This window comes from Protomyctophum parallelum, assembly GCF_964188405.1.
Source record: "Protomyctophum parallelum genome assembly, chromosome: 1".
NCBI classification, from domain to species: domain Eukaryota; kingdom Metazoa; phylum Chordata; class Actinopteri; order Myctophiformes; family Myctophidae; genus Protomyctophum; species Protomyctophum parallelum.
In genome coordinates, this window is record NC_139697.1 from 105,574,519 (window position 1) to 105,589,821 (window position 15,303).

At 45.3% G+C, this 15,303-nt stretch overlaps 1 protein-coding gene across 1 annotated transcript in view; it reads right to left on the reverse strand.

Moving 5' to 3' along the window:
- Positions 1–15,303, reverse strand: part of LOC310856377 (U2 snRNP-associated SURP motif-containing protein) — a 69,504-nt gene that overhangs the window by 13,211 nt on the left and 40,990 nt on the right. The window contains exons 14-19 of the mRNA XM_083761759.1: positions 14,455–14,660; positions 12,113–12,275; positions 10,001–10,080; positions 9,517–9,604; positions 8,007–8,135; positions 3,354–3,552 (exon numbers count right to left, since the gene is read on the reverse strand). Coding sequence (XP_083617885.1) covers positions 3,354–3,552; positions 8,007–8,135; positions 9,517–9,604; positions 10,001–10,080; positions 12,113–12,275; positions 14,455–14,660 — 865 coding nt within the window. The remainder of the gene's footprint in view (positions 1–3,353; positions 3,553–8,006; positions 8,136–9,516; positions 9,605–10,000; positions 10,081–12,112; positions 12,276–14,454; positions 14,661–15,303) is intronic.

Below are 15,303 nucleotides of genomic sequence, written 5' to 3' on the forward strand. Positions count from 1 at the left end.
CACACACATCAAACAACAGAGTTAGCCTCGTCCACTGATAGAAACACACACCAAACAGAGTTAGTCTCGTCCACTGAAACAAACACACACACCAAACAGAGTTAGCCTCGTCCACTGAAACAAACACACACCAAACAAACACACACACCAAACAAACACACACACCAAACAGAGTTAGCCTCGTCCACTGAAACAAACACACATCAAACAAACACACACACCAAACAAACACACACACCAAACAAGAGTTAGTCTCGTCCACTGAAACAAACACACACATCAAACAACAGAGTTAGCCTCGTCCACTGATAGAAACACACACACCAAACAGAGTTAGTCTCGTCCACTGATAGAAACACACACACCAAACAGAGTTAGTCTCGTCCACTGAAACAAACACACATCAAACAAACACACACACCAAACAAACACACACACCAAACAAGAGTTAGTCTCGTCCACTGAAACAAACACACACATCAAACAACAGAGTTAGCCTCGTCCACTGATAGAAACACACACACCAAACAGAGTTAGTCTCGTCCACTGATAGAAACACACACATCAAACAGAGTTAGTCTCGTCCACTGAAACAAACACACACACCAAACAGTTAGCCTCGTCCACTGAAACAAACACACACATCAAACAGAGTTAGTCTCGTCCACTGAAACAAACACACACATCAAACAGAGTTAGCCTCTTCCACTGAAACAAACACACACATCAAACAGAGTTAGCCTCTTCCACTGAAACAAACACACACATCAAACAGAGTTAGCCTCTTCCACTGAAACAAACACACACATCAAACAGAGTTAGTCTCGTCCACTGAAACAAACACACACATCAAACAGAGTTAGTCTCGTCCACTGAAACAAACACACACATCAAACAGAGTTAGCCTCGTCCACTGAAACAAACACACACATCAAACAGAGTTAGTCTCGTCCACTGAAACAAACACACACACCAAACAGAGTTAGTCTCGTCCACTGAAACAAACACACACATCAAACAGAGTTAGTCTCGTCCACTGAAACAAACACACACATCAAACAGAGTTAGTCTCGTCCACTGAAACAAACACACACATCAAACAGAGTTAGCCTCGTCCACTGATAGAAACACACACATCAAACAGAGTTAGTCTCGTCCACTGAAACAAACACACACATCAAACAGAGTTAGTCTCGTCCACTGATAGAAACACACACATCAAACAGAGTTAGTCTCGTCCACTGAAACAAACACACACATCAAACAGAGTTAGTCTCGTCCACTGAAACAAACACACACATCAAACAACAGAGTTAGCCTCGTCCACTGATAGAAACACACACACCAAACAACAGAGTTAGCCTCGTCCACTGATAGAAACACACACACCAAACAGAGTTAGTCTCGTCCACTGATAGAAACACACACATCAAACAGAGTTAGTCTCGTCCACTGAAACAAACACACACACCAAACAGAGTTAGCCTCGTCCACTGAAACAAACACACACATCAAACAGAGTTAGCCTCGTCCACTGAAACAAACACACACATCAAACAGAGTTAGCCTCGTCCACTGAAACAAACACACACATCAAACAGAGTTAGCCTCGTCCACTGAAACAAACACACACCAAACAAACACACACACACCAAACAAACACACACACCAAACAAACACACACACCAAACAGAGTTAGCCTCGTCCACTGAAACAAACACACATCAAACAAACACACACACCAAACAAACACACACACCAAACAAACACACACACCAAACAGAGTTAGTCTCGTCCACTGAAACAAACACACACACCAAACAAGAGTTAGTCTCGTCCACTGAAACAAACACACACATCAAACAACAGAGTTAGCCTCGTCCACTGATAGAAACACACACACCAAACAGAGTTAGTCTCGTCCACTGATAGAAACACACACATCAAACAGAGTTAGTCTCGTCCACTGAAACAAACACACATCAAACAGAGTTAGTCTCGTCCACTGAAACAAACACACACATCAAACAGAGTTAGTCTCGTCCACTGAAACAAACACACACATCAAACAGAGTTAGCCTCGTCCACTGAAACAAACACACACATCAAACAGAGTTAGCCTCGTCCACTGATAGAAACACACACACCAAACAGAGTTAGCCTCGTCCACTGATAGAAACACACACATCAGTCACACGATCGGTCAAACAATATCTAAATACTCAATGGAGTAATTTAGACCTATTCAGACATTTTATTATTATTGTTTTCTAAATCATGACAGTTTTCTGAAAGATTTGAGGCATATTTTAACGATTTTTCAAAAATGGCAGACCTACAAGTTCATAGCGCGCCACTATGAGCTTGAGGATCTGCCATTTTTAAATAGCTAAAGCATAGCATAATGCTAACACCGAAAGGGGTTTCCGCCCAAAATGGGTTAACTGTCTGGGTGTTCACGTAAGCCTGAGTAGACAATGGAATGACCAAAAGCTTATTTGGAAGTAAATTAACCATTTGAGCTCTATAGTATAAGCGAGAAATCTCGCCGTTGCCACAGATTGTGTTAACACATTGTGTGCCCTTGTATTCTTTCAGAATAGGGACGTGGAGTTTCCCCCATTAGTTAATTGGATGATTTCTCAACACAAAATATACCCATAGTAGAGTTCAGTAGAGTTCAATAGAGCGTCGCAGTCCCTCCCCCTTTCAGAACGACGAGTGGCCCAGGAAATGAATCCCAATCTATTTCTCCCATAGGCTTTTCTTAAAGTATTTATTTAAAGACGGTTATGACAAAGCCAACTCGGATCGTGACAATTCATGACAATGAACACAATGTTTTGGGGCCGATCAAATAATTTATAAAACAAAACAAATAGTGTTGTCTCCTGCCTTTTATTTTCTTCTTTCTAATGATTTGATCGGCCCCAAAACATTGTGTTCGTTGTCATGATTTGTCACGATCCGAGTTGGCTTTGTCCGCGGCGTAACCGTCTTTAAATAAATACTTTAAGAAAAGCCTATGAGGAGAAATGCATTGCGATTCATTTCCTGGGCCACTCGTCGTTCTGAAAGGGGGCGGGACTGCGACGCTCTATAGGGTACCCAGCCTTTTTTGGATGATTAAAAAGCATAATGTAGACATTTTTATTTATTTTTAAAGCAAAAACAGATTTTTTTCCAGGACGTCTCCAGACACCACTGGAGATTATTACAAAGACGTGTGGAGACAGCTTGGGCACAAAAAGGCATGTCTGCACGCGATGACCACACGCAACGCAATTGTGTGTGCATGTGTGTGCATGTGTGTGCGTGCGACGTGCGCCACCACAACGACACTGTTCTCTTACGGGGCATCCCGTCGATGTCGTCCGCGGAGGCGGTGGCCCCTCCCCCTCCCCCTCCCAGGGGCACGCCGTCCAGGTCGTCCACGGGGTCCCACCCCAAGGGGGCGCCGTCCAGGTCCAAGGGGGCGTGGCCGTCCAGCGCCGCGCCGTCTAGCGGCAGGCCGTCCAGAGGCGCCCCGTCCAGGTCGGGAGGGTCCTCCCGCTGAGGAGACACAGGGGTTTTAACCCGCCGCACTGTTTTAACCCGCCACACTGTTTTAACCCGCCGCACTGTTTTAACCCGCCGCACTGTTTTAACCCGCCGCACTGTTTTAACCCGCCACACTGTTTTAACCCGCCACACTGTTTTAACCCGCCGCACTGTTTTAACCCGCCACACTGTTTTAACCCGCCACACTGTTTTAACCCGCCGCGCTGTTTAACCCGCCACACTGTTTTAACCCGCCACACTGTTTTAACCCGCCGCACTGTTTTAACCCGCCACACTGTTTTAACCCACCACACTGTTTTAACCCGCCGCACTGTTTTAACCCGCCACACTGTTTTAACCCGCCGCACTGTTTTAACCCGCCACACTGTTTTAACCTGTCACTGTTTTAACCCGCCACACTGTTTTAACCCGCCGCACTGTTTTAACCCGCCACACTGTTTTAACCCGCCACACTGTTTTAACCCGCCACACTGTTTTAACCCGCCGCACTGTTTTAACCCGCCACACTGTTTTAACCCACCACACTGTTTTAACCCGCCGCACTGTTTTAACCCGCCACACTGTTTTAACCCACCACACTGTTTTAACCCGCCGCACTGTTTTAACCCGCCACACTGTTTTAACCCGCCGCACTGTTTAACCCGCCACACTGTTTTAACCCGCCACACTGTTTTAACCTGTCACTGTTTTAACCCGCCACACTGTTTTAACCCGCCGCACTGTTTTAACCCGCCACACTGTTTTAACACGCCGCACTGTTTTAACCTGCCGCACTGTTTTAACCCGCCACACTGTTTTAACCCGCCACACTGTTTTAACCTGCCGCACTGTTTTAACCCGCCACACTGTTTTAACCCGCCACACTGTTTTAACCCGCCACACTGTTTTAACCCGCCGCACTGTTTTAACCCGCCACACTGTTTTAACCCGCCACACTGTTTTAACCCGCCGCGCTGTTTAACCCGCCACACTGTTTTAACCCGCCACACTGTTTTAACCCGCCGCACTGTTTTAACCCGCCACACTGTTTTAACCCGCCGCACTGTTTTAACCCGCCACACTGTTTTAACCCGCCACACTGTTTTAACCCGCCGCACTGTTTTAACCCGCCACACTGTTTTAACCCGCCACACTGTTTTAACCCGCCGCGCTGTTTAACCCGCCACACTGTTTTAACCCGCCACACTGTTTTAACCCGCCGCACTGTTTTAACCCGCCACACTGTTTTAACCCACCACACTGCTTTAACCCACCACAGTTTTAACCCGCCGCACTGTTTTAACCCGCCACACTGTTTTAACCCGCCACACTGTTTTAACCCACCACACTGTTTTAACCCGCCGCACTGTTTTAACCCGCCACACTGTTTTAACCCGCCACACTGTTTTAACCTGTCACTGTTTTAACCCGCCACACTGTTTTAACCCGCCGCACTGTTTCAACCCGCTGCACTGTTTTAACCCGCCGCACTGTTTTAACCTGACACATTGGTTTAACCCGCCACACTGTTTTAACCCGCCGCACTGTTTCAACCCGCTGCACTGTTTTAACCCGCCACACTGTTTTAACCCGCCACACTGTTTTAACCCGCTGCATTGTTTTAACCTGCCACACTGTTTTAACCTGACACACTGTTTTAACCCGCCGCGTTGTTTTAACCTGACACATTGTTTTAACCCGCCACACTGTTTTAACCCGCCGCGTTGTTTTAACCCGCCACACTGTTTTAACCCGCCACATTGTTTTAACCCACCGCGTTGTTTTAACCCACCGCATTGTTTTAACCTGACACATTGTTTTAACCCGCCACACTGTTTTAACCCGCCACACTGTTTTAACCCGCCACACTGTTTTAACCTGCCACATTGTTTTAACCCGCCACACTGTTTTAACCCACCGCGCTGTTTTAACCTGCCACACTGTTTTAACCGGCCACACTGTTTTAACCCGCCACATTGTTTAACCCGCCACGTTGTTTTAACCTGACACACTGTTTTAACCCGCCACACTGTTTTAACCCGCCACATTGTTTTAACCCGCCACACTGTTTTAACCTGACACATTGTTTTAACCTGCCACACTGTTTTAACCCGCCACATTGTTTTAACCTGCCACACTGTTTTAACCCGGCGCGTTGTTTTAACCTGCGCCACATTGTTTTAACCCGCCACACTGTTTTAACCCACCACACCGTTTTAACCCGCCACACTGTTTTAACCCGCCACACTGTTTTAACCTGCGCCAGTTTTAACCTGCCACATTGTTTTAACCTGCCACACTGTTTTAACCCGCCACACTGTTTTAACACGCCACACTGTTTTAACCTGCCGCACTGTTTTAACCCGCCACACTGTTTTAACCCGCCACACTGTTTTAACCTGCCGCACTGTTTTAACCCGCCACACTGTTTTAACCCGCCACACTGTTTTAACCCGCCGCACTGTTTTAACCCGCCACACTGTTTTAACCCGCCACACTGTTTTAACCCGCCGCACTGTTTTAACCCGCCACACTGTTTTAACCCGCCACACTGTTTTAACCCGCCGCGCTGTTTAACCCGCCACACTGTTTTAACCCGCCACACTGTTTTAACCCGCCGCACTGTTTTAACCCGCCACACTGTTTTAACCCGCCGCACTGTTTTAACCCGCCACACTGTTTTAACCCGCCACACTGTTTTAACCCGCCGCACTGTTTTAACCCGCCACACTGTTTTAACCCGCCACACTGTTTTAACCCGCCGCGCTGTTTAACCCGCCACACTGTTTTAACCCGCCACACTGTTTTAACCCGCCGCACTGTTTTAACCCGCCACACTGTTTTAACCCACCACACTGCTTTAACCCACCACAGTTTTAACCCGCCGCACTGTTTTAACCCGCCACACTGTTTTAACCCGCCACACTGTTTTAACCCACCACACTGTTTTAACCCGCCGCACTGTTTTAACCCGCCACACTGTTTTAACCCGCCACACTGTTTTAACCTGTCACTGTTTTAACCCGCCACACTGTTTTAACCCGCCGCACTGTTTCAACCCGCTGCACTGTTTTAACCCGCCGCACTGTTTTAACCTGACACATTGGTTTAACCCGCCACACTGTTTTAACCCGCCGCACTGTTTCAACCCGCTGCACTGTTTTAACCCGCCACACTGTTTTAACCCGCCACACTGTTTTAACCCGCTGCATTGTTTTAACCTGCCACACTGTTTTAACCTGACACACTGTTTTAACCCGCCGCGTTGTTTTAACCTGACACATTGTTTTAACCCGCCACACTGTTTTAACCCGCCGCGTTGTTTTAACCCGCCACACTGTTTTAACCCGCCACATTGTTTTAACCCACCACGTTGTTTTAACCCACCGCATTGTTTTAACCTGACACATTGTTTTAACCCGCCACACTGTTTTAACCCGCCACACTGTTTTAACCCGCCACACTGTTTTAACCTGCCACATTGTTTTAACCCGCCACACTGTTTTAACCCACCGCGCTGTTTTAACCTGCCACACTGTTTTAACCGGCCACACTGTTTTAACCCGCCACATTGTTTAACCCGCCACGTTGTTTTAACCTGACACACTGTTTTAACCCGCCACACTGTTTTAACCCGCCACATTGTTTTAACCCGCCACACTGTTTTAACCTGACACATTGTTTTAACCTGCCACACTGTTTTAACCCGCCACATTGTTTTAACCTGCCACACTGTTTTAACCCGGCGCGTTGTTTTAACCTGCGCCACATTGTTTTAACCCGCCACACTGTTTTAACCCACCACACCGTTTTAACCCGCCACACTGTTTTAACCCGCCACACTGTTTTAACCTGCGCCAGTTTTAACCTGCCACATTGTTTTAACCTGCCACACTGTTTTAACCCGCCACACGATTTACAGTAAGCAAGAACAACATGGCAATACATCAAATACATAAAAACAGCGCTACGTCAAGAGGTTCTGTCAACGTTACCTCAGGTTTCAGCTCCACCGTCTCCTGGGCTTTGACCAGACCCAGGAAGATGTTCTGTTATAATATGTTCTGTTATCAGCGTTACCTCAGGTTTGACCAGACCCAGGAAGATGTTCTGTTATAATATGTTCTGTTAACGGTACCTCAGGTTTCAGCTCCACCGTCTCCTGGGCTTTGACCAGACCCAGGAAGATGTTCTGTTATAATATGTTCTGTTAACGGTACCTCAGGTTTCAGCTCCACCGTCTCCTGGGCTTTGACCAGACCCAGGAAGATGTTCTGTTATAATATGTTCTGTTAACGATACCTCAGGTTTCAGCTCCACGGTCTCCTGGGCTTTGACCAGACCCAGGAAGATGTTCTGTTATAATATGTTCTGTTAACGGTACCTCAGGTTTCAGCTCCACCGTCTCCTCGGCTTTGACCAGACCCAGGAAGATGTTCTGTTATAATATGTTCTGTTAACGGTACCTCAGGTTTCAGCTCCACCGTCTCCTCGGCTTTGACCAGACCCAGGAAGATGTTCTGTAAGGAGATGAGGTAGGACTCTGGATAGATGGCCCAGTCCTCCCACGCTCTGAAGCAACACATCACCTTTTGCTGGAAGCACAAGAACACACATCTCAATGTCTTTATCTGAGTCCACATTTATAAAATACATTATCAAGGGCACAACTATTTTCAGTTGCTCCGGATATCCCACGCACTCGAAACATCACGTGTCTCAGCGCTTGAGTCCAAACAAGCCCTAAATGTACAGAATATAGGCAACACATGAACACACACACAGGGGAGGGACTAGTGGAGAAGAGATCCAGTAGAACTAAATGTCAGGGAGGGACTAGTGGAGAAGAGATCCAGTAGAATTAAATGTTAGGGAGGGACTAGTGGAGAAGAGATCCAGTAGAACTAAATGTTAGGGAGGGACTAGTGGAGAAGAGATCCAGTAGAATTAAATGTTAGGGAGGGACTAGTGGTAAATGGTAAATGGTGCAATTATATAGCGCCTTTATCCAAGGCGTTTTACAAAGATTGTGCATTACATTCACCCATTCACACACACATCCATACACCGATTGCGGCGGAAGCCATGCAAGGCACCAACCAGCACATCGGGAGCAATTAGGGGTTCAGTGTCTTTGCCCAAGGACACTTCCACATGTAGACAGGAGGAGGAGCCGGGATTCGAACCGCCGACCCATGGATCATTGGACGACATGCTCTACCTCCTGAGCCACAGATCGGCTGGATGAAGGGTTGGCTTTTTCACCCCCACGATCTTGCTATCCCCGTTAAAATCCCTTAAATTGTAACTTCAGAAATGTGCATGCAGGGACCCTGTATACATCAATCTTAAATTATACATACGTATACATCAATCTGTATACATCAATCTGTATACATCAATCTGTATACATCAATCTTACATTATACATTTGTATACATCAATATGTATACATCAATATGTATACATCAATCTGTATACATCAATCTGTATACATCAATCTTACATTATACATTTGTATACATCAATATGTATACATCAATATGTATACATCAATATGTATACATCAATCTCACATATCTGTATAATGAATTGCATTTTCTTTTATAGCGCTTTTCCAAGTGCTCAAAGCGCTTTACAAAGGTTCATTCATTCATACATTGGGAGGTGAAGGTTCATTCATTCATACATTGGGAGGTGCAGGTTCATTCATTCATACATAAGGGAGGTGAAGCGGCGAACAGTCGACGCCAGCGTCCTCACTTCCCACATTCACACACCGACGGTGGCGAGCTCACACCGACCGACTCATTGGAGGTAATGTGGGGTTCAGTGTATTGCCCAAAGGACACTTTGACATGTGGACAGGAGGAGGAGGAGCCGGGATTCGAACCGCCGACCCAGTGATCATTGGACGACCTGCTCGACCTCCTGAGCCACATCAATCTCACATATCCGTAAACATCAATCTTTTACCTTGAACTGTTCCGCTTGCAGTCTGGCCTGTATGTTCTTGTACGCCAAGTTCATGTCTTTGAAGATCTGTGGGAGTTTTATTTCAAAGCTGGAAAACAAGGAGACAGACTTTATTTCAAAGCTGGAAAACGAGGAGACGGACTTTATTTCAAAGCTGGAAAACGAGGAGACTGACTTTATTTCAAAGCTGGAAAACGAGGAGACGGACTTTATTTCAAAGCTGGAAAACGAGGAGACGGACTTTATTTCAAAGCTGGAAAACGAGGAGACGGACTTTATTTCAAAGCTGGAAAACGAGGAGACGGACTTTATTTCAAAGCTGGAAAACGAGGAGACGGACTTTATTTCAAAGCTGGAAAACGAGGAGACGGACTTAATTTCAAAGCTGGAAAACGAGGAGACGGACTTTATTTCAAAGCTGGAAAACGAGGAGACGGACTTTATTTCAAAGATGGAAAACGAGGAGACGGACTTTATTTCTTACTATTTCCGGTAATACGAAGCGTTCTTCACTTTGGCGCAGGAGTTGTGCAGGATGTCTGATATGAGGTACAATCTGGCAATCTGTGGAAATCACAACAAAAGTCACGCTTAAAACACTCTGACCTGAGATCAGATTCATACGAGGTTTCCACTGGACACACACTGGTCTGATTAACCCATTCTGACCTGAGATCAGATTAAAAAAAATGTCAGTCGTTCTTGTCGATTTTTCAAAAACAGCAGACCTACAAGCTCGTATCGCGCCACTCGGTGGCGCGCTAAGAGCTTGTAGGTCTGCTATTTTTCAATAGCTAAAGCATAACATGATGCTGACACCAAAATGGGTGCCCGGTCAGAATGGGTTAAAACATCTTTACTAAAATAAGTATTATATATCTCTATATTGTGATAGTAATATGTGACCGGTTCTGATCAAAGATAAGTCATTGCATTTTATTTATTTTTTGTGTGTTTCTTCATGTCATATGAAAGCAGGGAATCATAGCTTCAAATTGACATGTTGGTTGTTCAGTTTTTCAGTATTTCATATTTACATGTCTTCTGTGGACTCTAACATTACACCTAGCTACATGTTTAAGCATTTATTTCATATTTACATGTCTTCTGTGGTCTCTAACATTACACCTAGCTACATGTTTAAGCATTTATTTCATATTTACATGTCTTCTGTGGTCTCTAACATTACACCTATAGCTACATGTGTAAGCATTTATTTCATATTTACATGTCTTCTGTGGTCTCTAACATTACACCTATAGCTACATGTTTAAGCATTTATTTCATATTTACATGTCTTCTGTGGTCTCTAGCATTACACCTAGCTACATGTTTAAGCATTTATTTCATATTTACATGTCTTCTGTGGTCTCTAGCATTACACCTATAGCTACATGTTTAAGCATTTATTTCATATTTACATGTCTTCTGTGGTCTCTAACATTACACCTATAGCTACATGTTTAAGCATTTATTTCATATTTACATGTCTTCTGTGGTCTCTAGCATTACACCTAGCTACATGTTTAAGCATTTATTTCATATTTACATGTCTTCTGTGGTCTCTAGCATTACACCTAGCTACATGTTTAAGCATTTATTTCATATTTACATGTCTTCTGTGGTCTCTAACATTACACCTAGCTACATGTTTAAGCATTTATTTCATATTTACATGTCTTCTGTGGTCTCTAACATTACACCTAGCTACATGTTTAAGCATTTATTTCATATTTACATGTCTTCTGTGGTCTCTAACATTACACCTATAGCTACATGTTTAAGCATTTATTTCATATTTACATGTCTTCTGTGGTCTCTAACATTACACCTAGCTACATGTTTAAGCATTTATTTCATATTTACATGTCTTCTGTGGTCTCTAGCATTACACCTATAGCTACATGTTTAAGCATTTATTTCATATTTACATGTCTTCTGTGGTCTCTAACATTACACCTATAGCTACATGTTTAAGCATTTATTTCATATTTACATGTGGATTTCAGATGTGACATTTATTTCAGTCATGAAAAGTCTGCTTGTTGTGCTATTAACTCATTTTAGATGTACTGTACTGTACTGTACTGTACTGTACTGTACTGTACTGTACTGTACTGTACTGTACTGTACTGTACTGTACTGTACTGTACTGTACTGTACTGTACTGTAGTGGCCCTCCTCCCTGGCCTGTGTGTGTCTGTGTGTTAGGCTGTGCAACAGTGACACTGCAAAATCACCCCCATGTGAAGTGTGGCCAATCACCCTATGAGGCCAGACCTTCTGCCTATACTTAAAGGTGATTGGCCAGACCTTCTGCCTACGAGCAGGTGATTGGCCAGACCTTCTGCCTGCGAGCAGGTGATTGGCCAGACCTTCTGCCTGCGAGCAGGCGATTGGCCAGACCTTCTGCCTACGAGCAGGTGATTGGCCAGACCTTCTGCCTGCGAGCAGGCGATTGGCCAGACCTTCTGCCTGCGAGCAGGCGATTGGCCAGACCTTCTGCCTGCGAGCAGGTGATTGGCCAGACCTTCTGCCTACTAAAAGGTGATTGGCCAGACCTCATGCCTACTAAAAGGTGATTGGCCAGACAGACCTTCTTCTGCAGTGGCGTCTGGATCAAGCCGAAGCTCTCGGCGATGTGAGACACCACCTCCTCGGCCGCCTCGGCCCGGTTCAGACAGAACACCATGGTACCGCTGATCTCCTCCCTGAGAGGCGTCAGCTCCTTCACCAGGGCCTCTAGCTTCTGTCTGTTCCTGAGACATATGAATTATTATTATTATTATTATTATTATTATTATTATAACAGACAGAACACCATGGTACCGCTGATCTCCTCCCTGAGAGGCGTCAGCTCCTTGACCAGGGCCTCTAGCTTCTGTCTGTTCCTGAGACATAAAGACATATTATTATTATTATTATAACAGACAGAACACCATGGTACCGCTGATCTCCTCCCTCAGAGGGGTCAGCTCCTTGACCAGGGCCTCTAGCTTCTGTCTGTTCCTGAGACATATGAATTATTATTATTATTATAACAGACAGAACACCATGGTACCGCTGATCTCCTCCCTCAGAGGCGTCAGCTCCTTCACCAGGGCCTCTAGCTTCTGTCTGTTCCTGAGACATAAAGACATATTATTATTATTATAATAACATCTCCTCCCTGAGAGGCGTCAGCTCTTTGACCAGGGCCTCTAGCTTCTGTCTGTTCCTGAGACATATGAATTATTATTATTATTATTATAACAGACAGAACACCATGGTACCGCTGATCTCCTCCCTGAGAGGCGTCAGCTCTTTGACCAGGGCCTCTAGCTTCTGTCTGTTCCTGAAACATATTCATTATTATTATTATTATTATTATAACAGAGAGACACCATCTCCTCCTGAAACATTTTCAAGAAAGTTGTATCAGGGCACACCAACAATGGATAATAGTTTGCTCACTTTTCTGATGGTCAATTTGAGGAAAAAATTTGACTGGAGTCACTGGACACTGGATCTCTCTTCCTTTCTCTCCTTTTCTCTCTGTCACCCTCCAAGACGTGTGTGCTCTCAGGCTCTCTCTCTCTCTCTCTCTCTCTCCCCCCTCCCTCCCTGGGGTATGTGTGGGGGGGGAGAATATTTGCGCTGCCTTGACAGCGCTATACTTCTCCAGTAAGCGGTGCAGAACCGAGAGTGATATATACTTCTCCAGTAAGCGGTGCAGAACTGAGAGTGATATATACTTCTCCAGTAAGCGGTGCAGAACCGAGAGTGATATATACTTCTCCAGTAAGCGGTGCAGAACCGAGAGTGATATATACTTCTCCAGTAAGCGGTGCAGAACCGAGAGTGATATATACTTCTCCAGTAAGCGGTGCAGAACCGAGAGTGATATATACTTCTCCAGTAAGCGGTGCAGAACCGAGAGTGATATATACTTCTCCAGTAAGCGGTGCAGAACCGAGAGTGATATATACTTCTCCAGTAAGCGGTGCAGAACCGAGAGTGATATATACTTCTCCAGTAAGCGGTGCAGAACCGAGAGTGATATATACTTCTCCAGTAAGCGGTGCAGAACCGAGAGTGATATATACTTCTCCAGTAAGCGGTGCAGAACCGAGAGTGATATATACTTCTCCAGTAAGCGGTGCAGAACCGAGAGTGATATATACTTCTCCAGTAAGCGGTGCAGAACCGAGAGTGATATATACTTCTCCAGTAAGCGGTGCAGAACCGAGAGTGATATATACTTCTCCAGTAAGCGGTGCAGAACCGAGAGTGATATATACTTCTCCAGTAAGCGGTGCAGAACCGAGAGTGATATATACTTCTCCAGTAAGCGGTGCAGAACCGAGAGTGATATATACTTCTCCAGTAAGCGGTGCAGAACCGAGAGTGATATATACTTCTCCAGTAAGCGGTGCAGAACCGAGAGTGATATATACTTCTCCAGTAAGCGGTGCAGAACCGAGAGTGATATATACTTCTCCAGTAAGCGGTGCAGAACCGAGAGTGATATATACTTCTCCAGTAAGCGGTGCAGAACCGAGAGTGATATATACTTCTCCAGTAAGCGGTGCAGAACCGAGAGTGATATATACTTCTCCAGTAAGCGGTGCAGAACCGAGAGTGATATATACTTCTCCAGTAAGCGGTGCAGAACCGAGAGTGATATATACTTCTCCAGTAAGCGGTGCAGAACCGAGAGTGATATATACTTCTCCAGTAAGCGGTGCAGAACCGAGAGTGATATATACTTCTCCAGTAAGCGGTGCAGAACCGAGAGAGTGACATTCTTTTGGATGTAAACTGTGCAACTTTGAGCTTTTTTGATCGGTTTGGCGGATCGGGGAATTGTGCACATCGGATCGGTGATCGGCCGATTTTAATAATCGGCCACCGATCGATCGGAGCATCTCTAAATATAACGACACAGGTTCTACTCACTCTGCCTTCAGCTGCCCCTTCTTCACCTCCTCCTCTTCCCCCTGCGAGGCGTTCTCCTCCTCCCCCCCCTCCCCCCGCTCCCCCCCCTCGCCCCCCTCCTCCTCCGCGTTGTCATGGAGATAGGGGTTTAGGGGCGGCGGCCTCCACAGCGAGCCGCCGCGGAACATCCGGAAGTCTGACGGCCGCCACTCGCTGGGCGTCTCGCCCTGTAGGGGGAGACAAACACACACACACACACGACCAAATATGGTGTTTTAGGAAGATAGGACACACACGACCAAATATGGTGTTTTAGGAAGATAGGACACACACGACCAAATATGGTGTTTTAGGAAGATAGGACACACACGACCAAATATGGTCATATATGAAGATAGGACACACACACGACCAAATATGGTCATTTAGGAAGATAGGACACACACGACCAAATATGGTGTTTTAGGAAGATAGGACACACACGACCAAATATGGTGTTTTAGGAAGATAGGACACACACGACCAAATATGGTGTTTTAGGAAGATAGGACACACACGACCAAATATGGTGTTTTCAGAGTGATAGGAGACACACGACCAAATATGGTGTTTTCAGAGTGATAGGAGACACACGACCAAATATGGTGTTTTCAGAGTGATAGGAGACACACGACCAAATATGGTGTTTTCAGAGTGATAGGAGACACACGACAGACTACTGTAAATCCCTGGAACATGTGACGCGTTTAAACCTAAACACCACGTGTGTAATAATAAAATGCCAAGTGTTTATTAATGGTCATAAAATACAGTAGAACACGAGTTCACTCAAACACCTCACGAGAACACCTAGTGTTTGAATTCTAAACA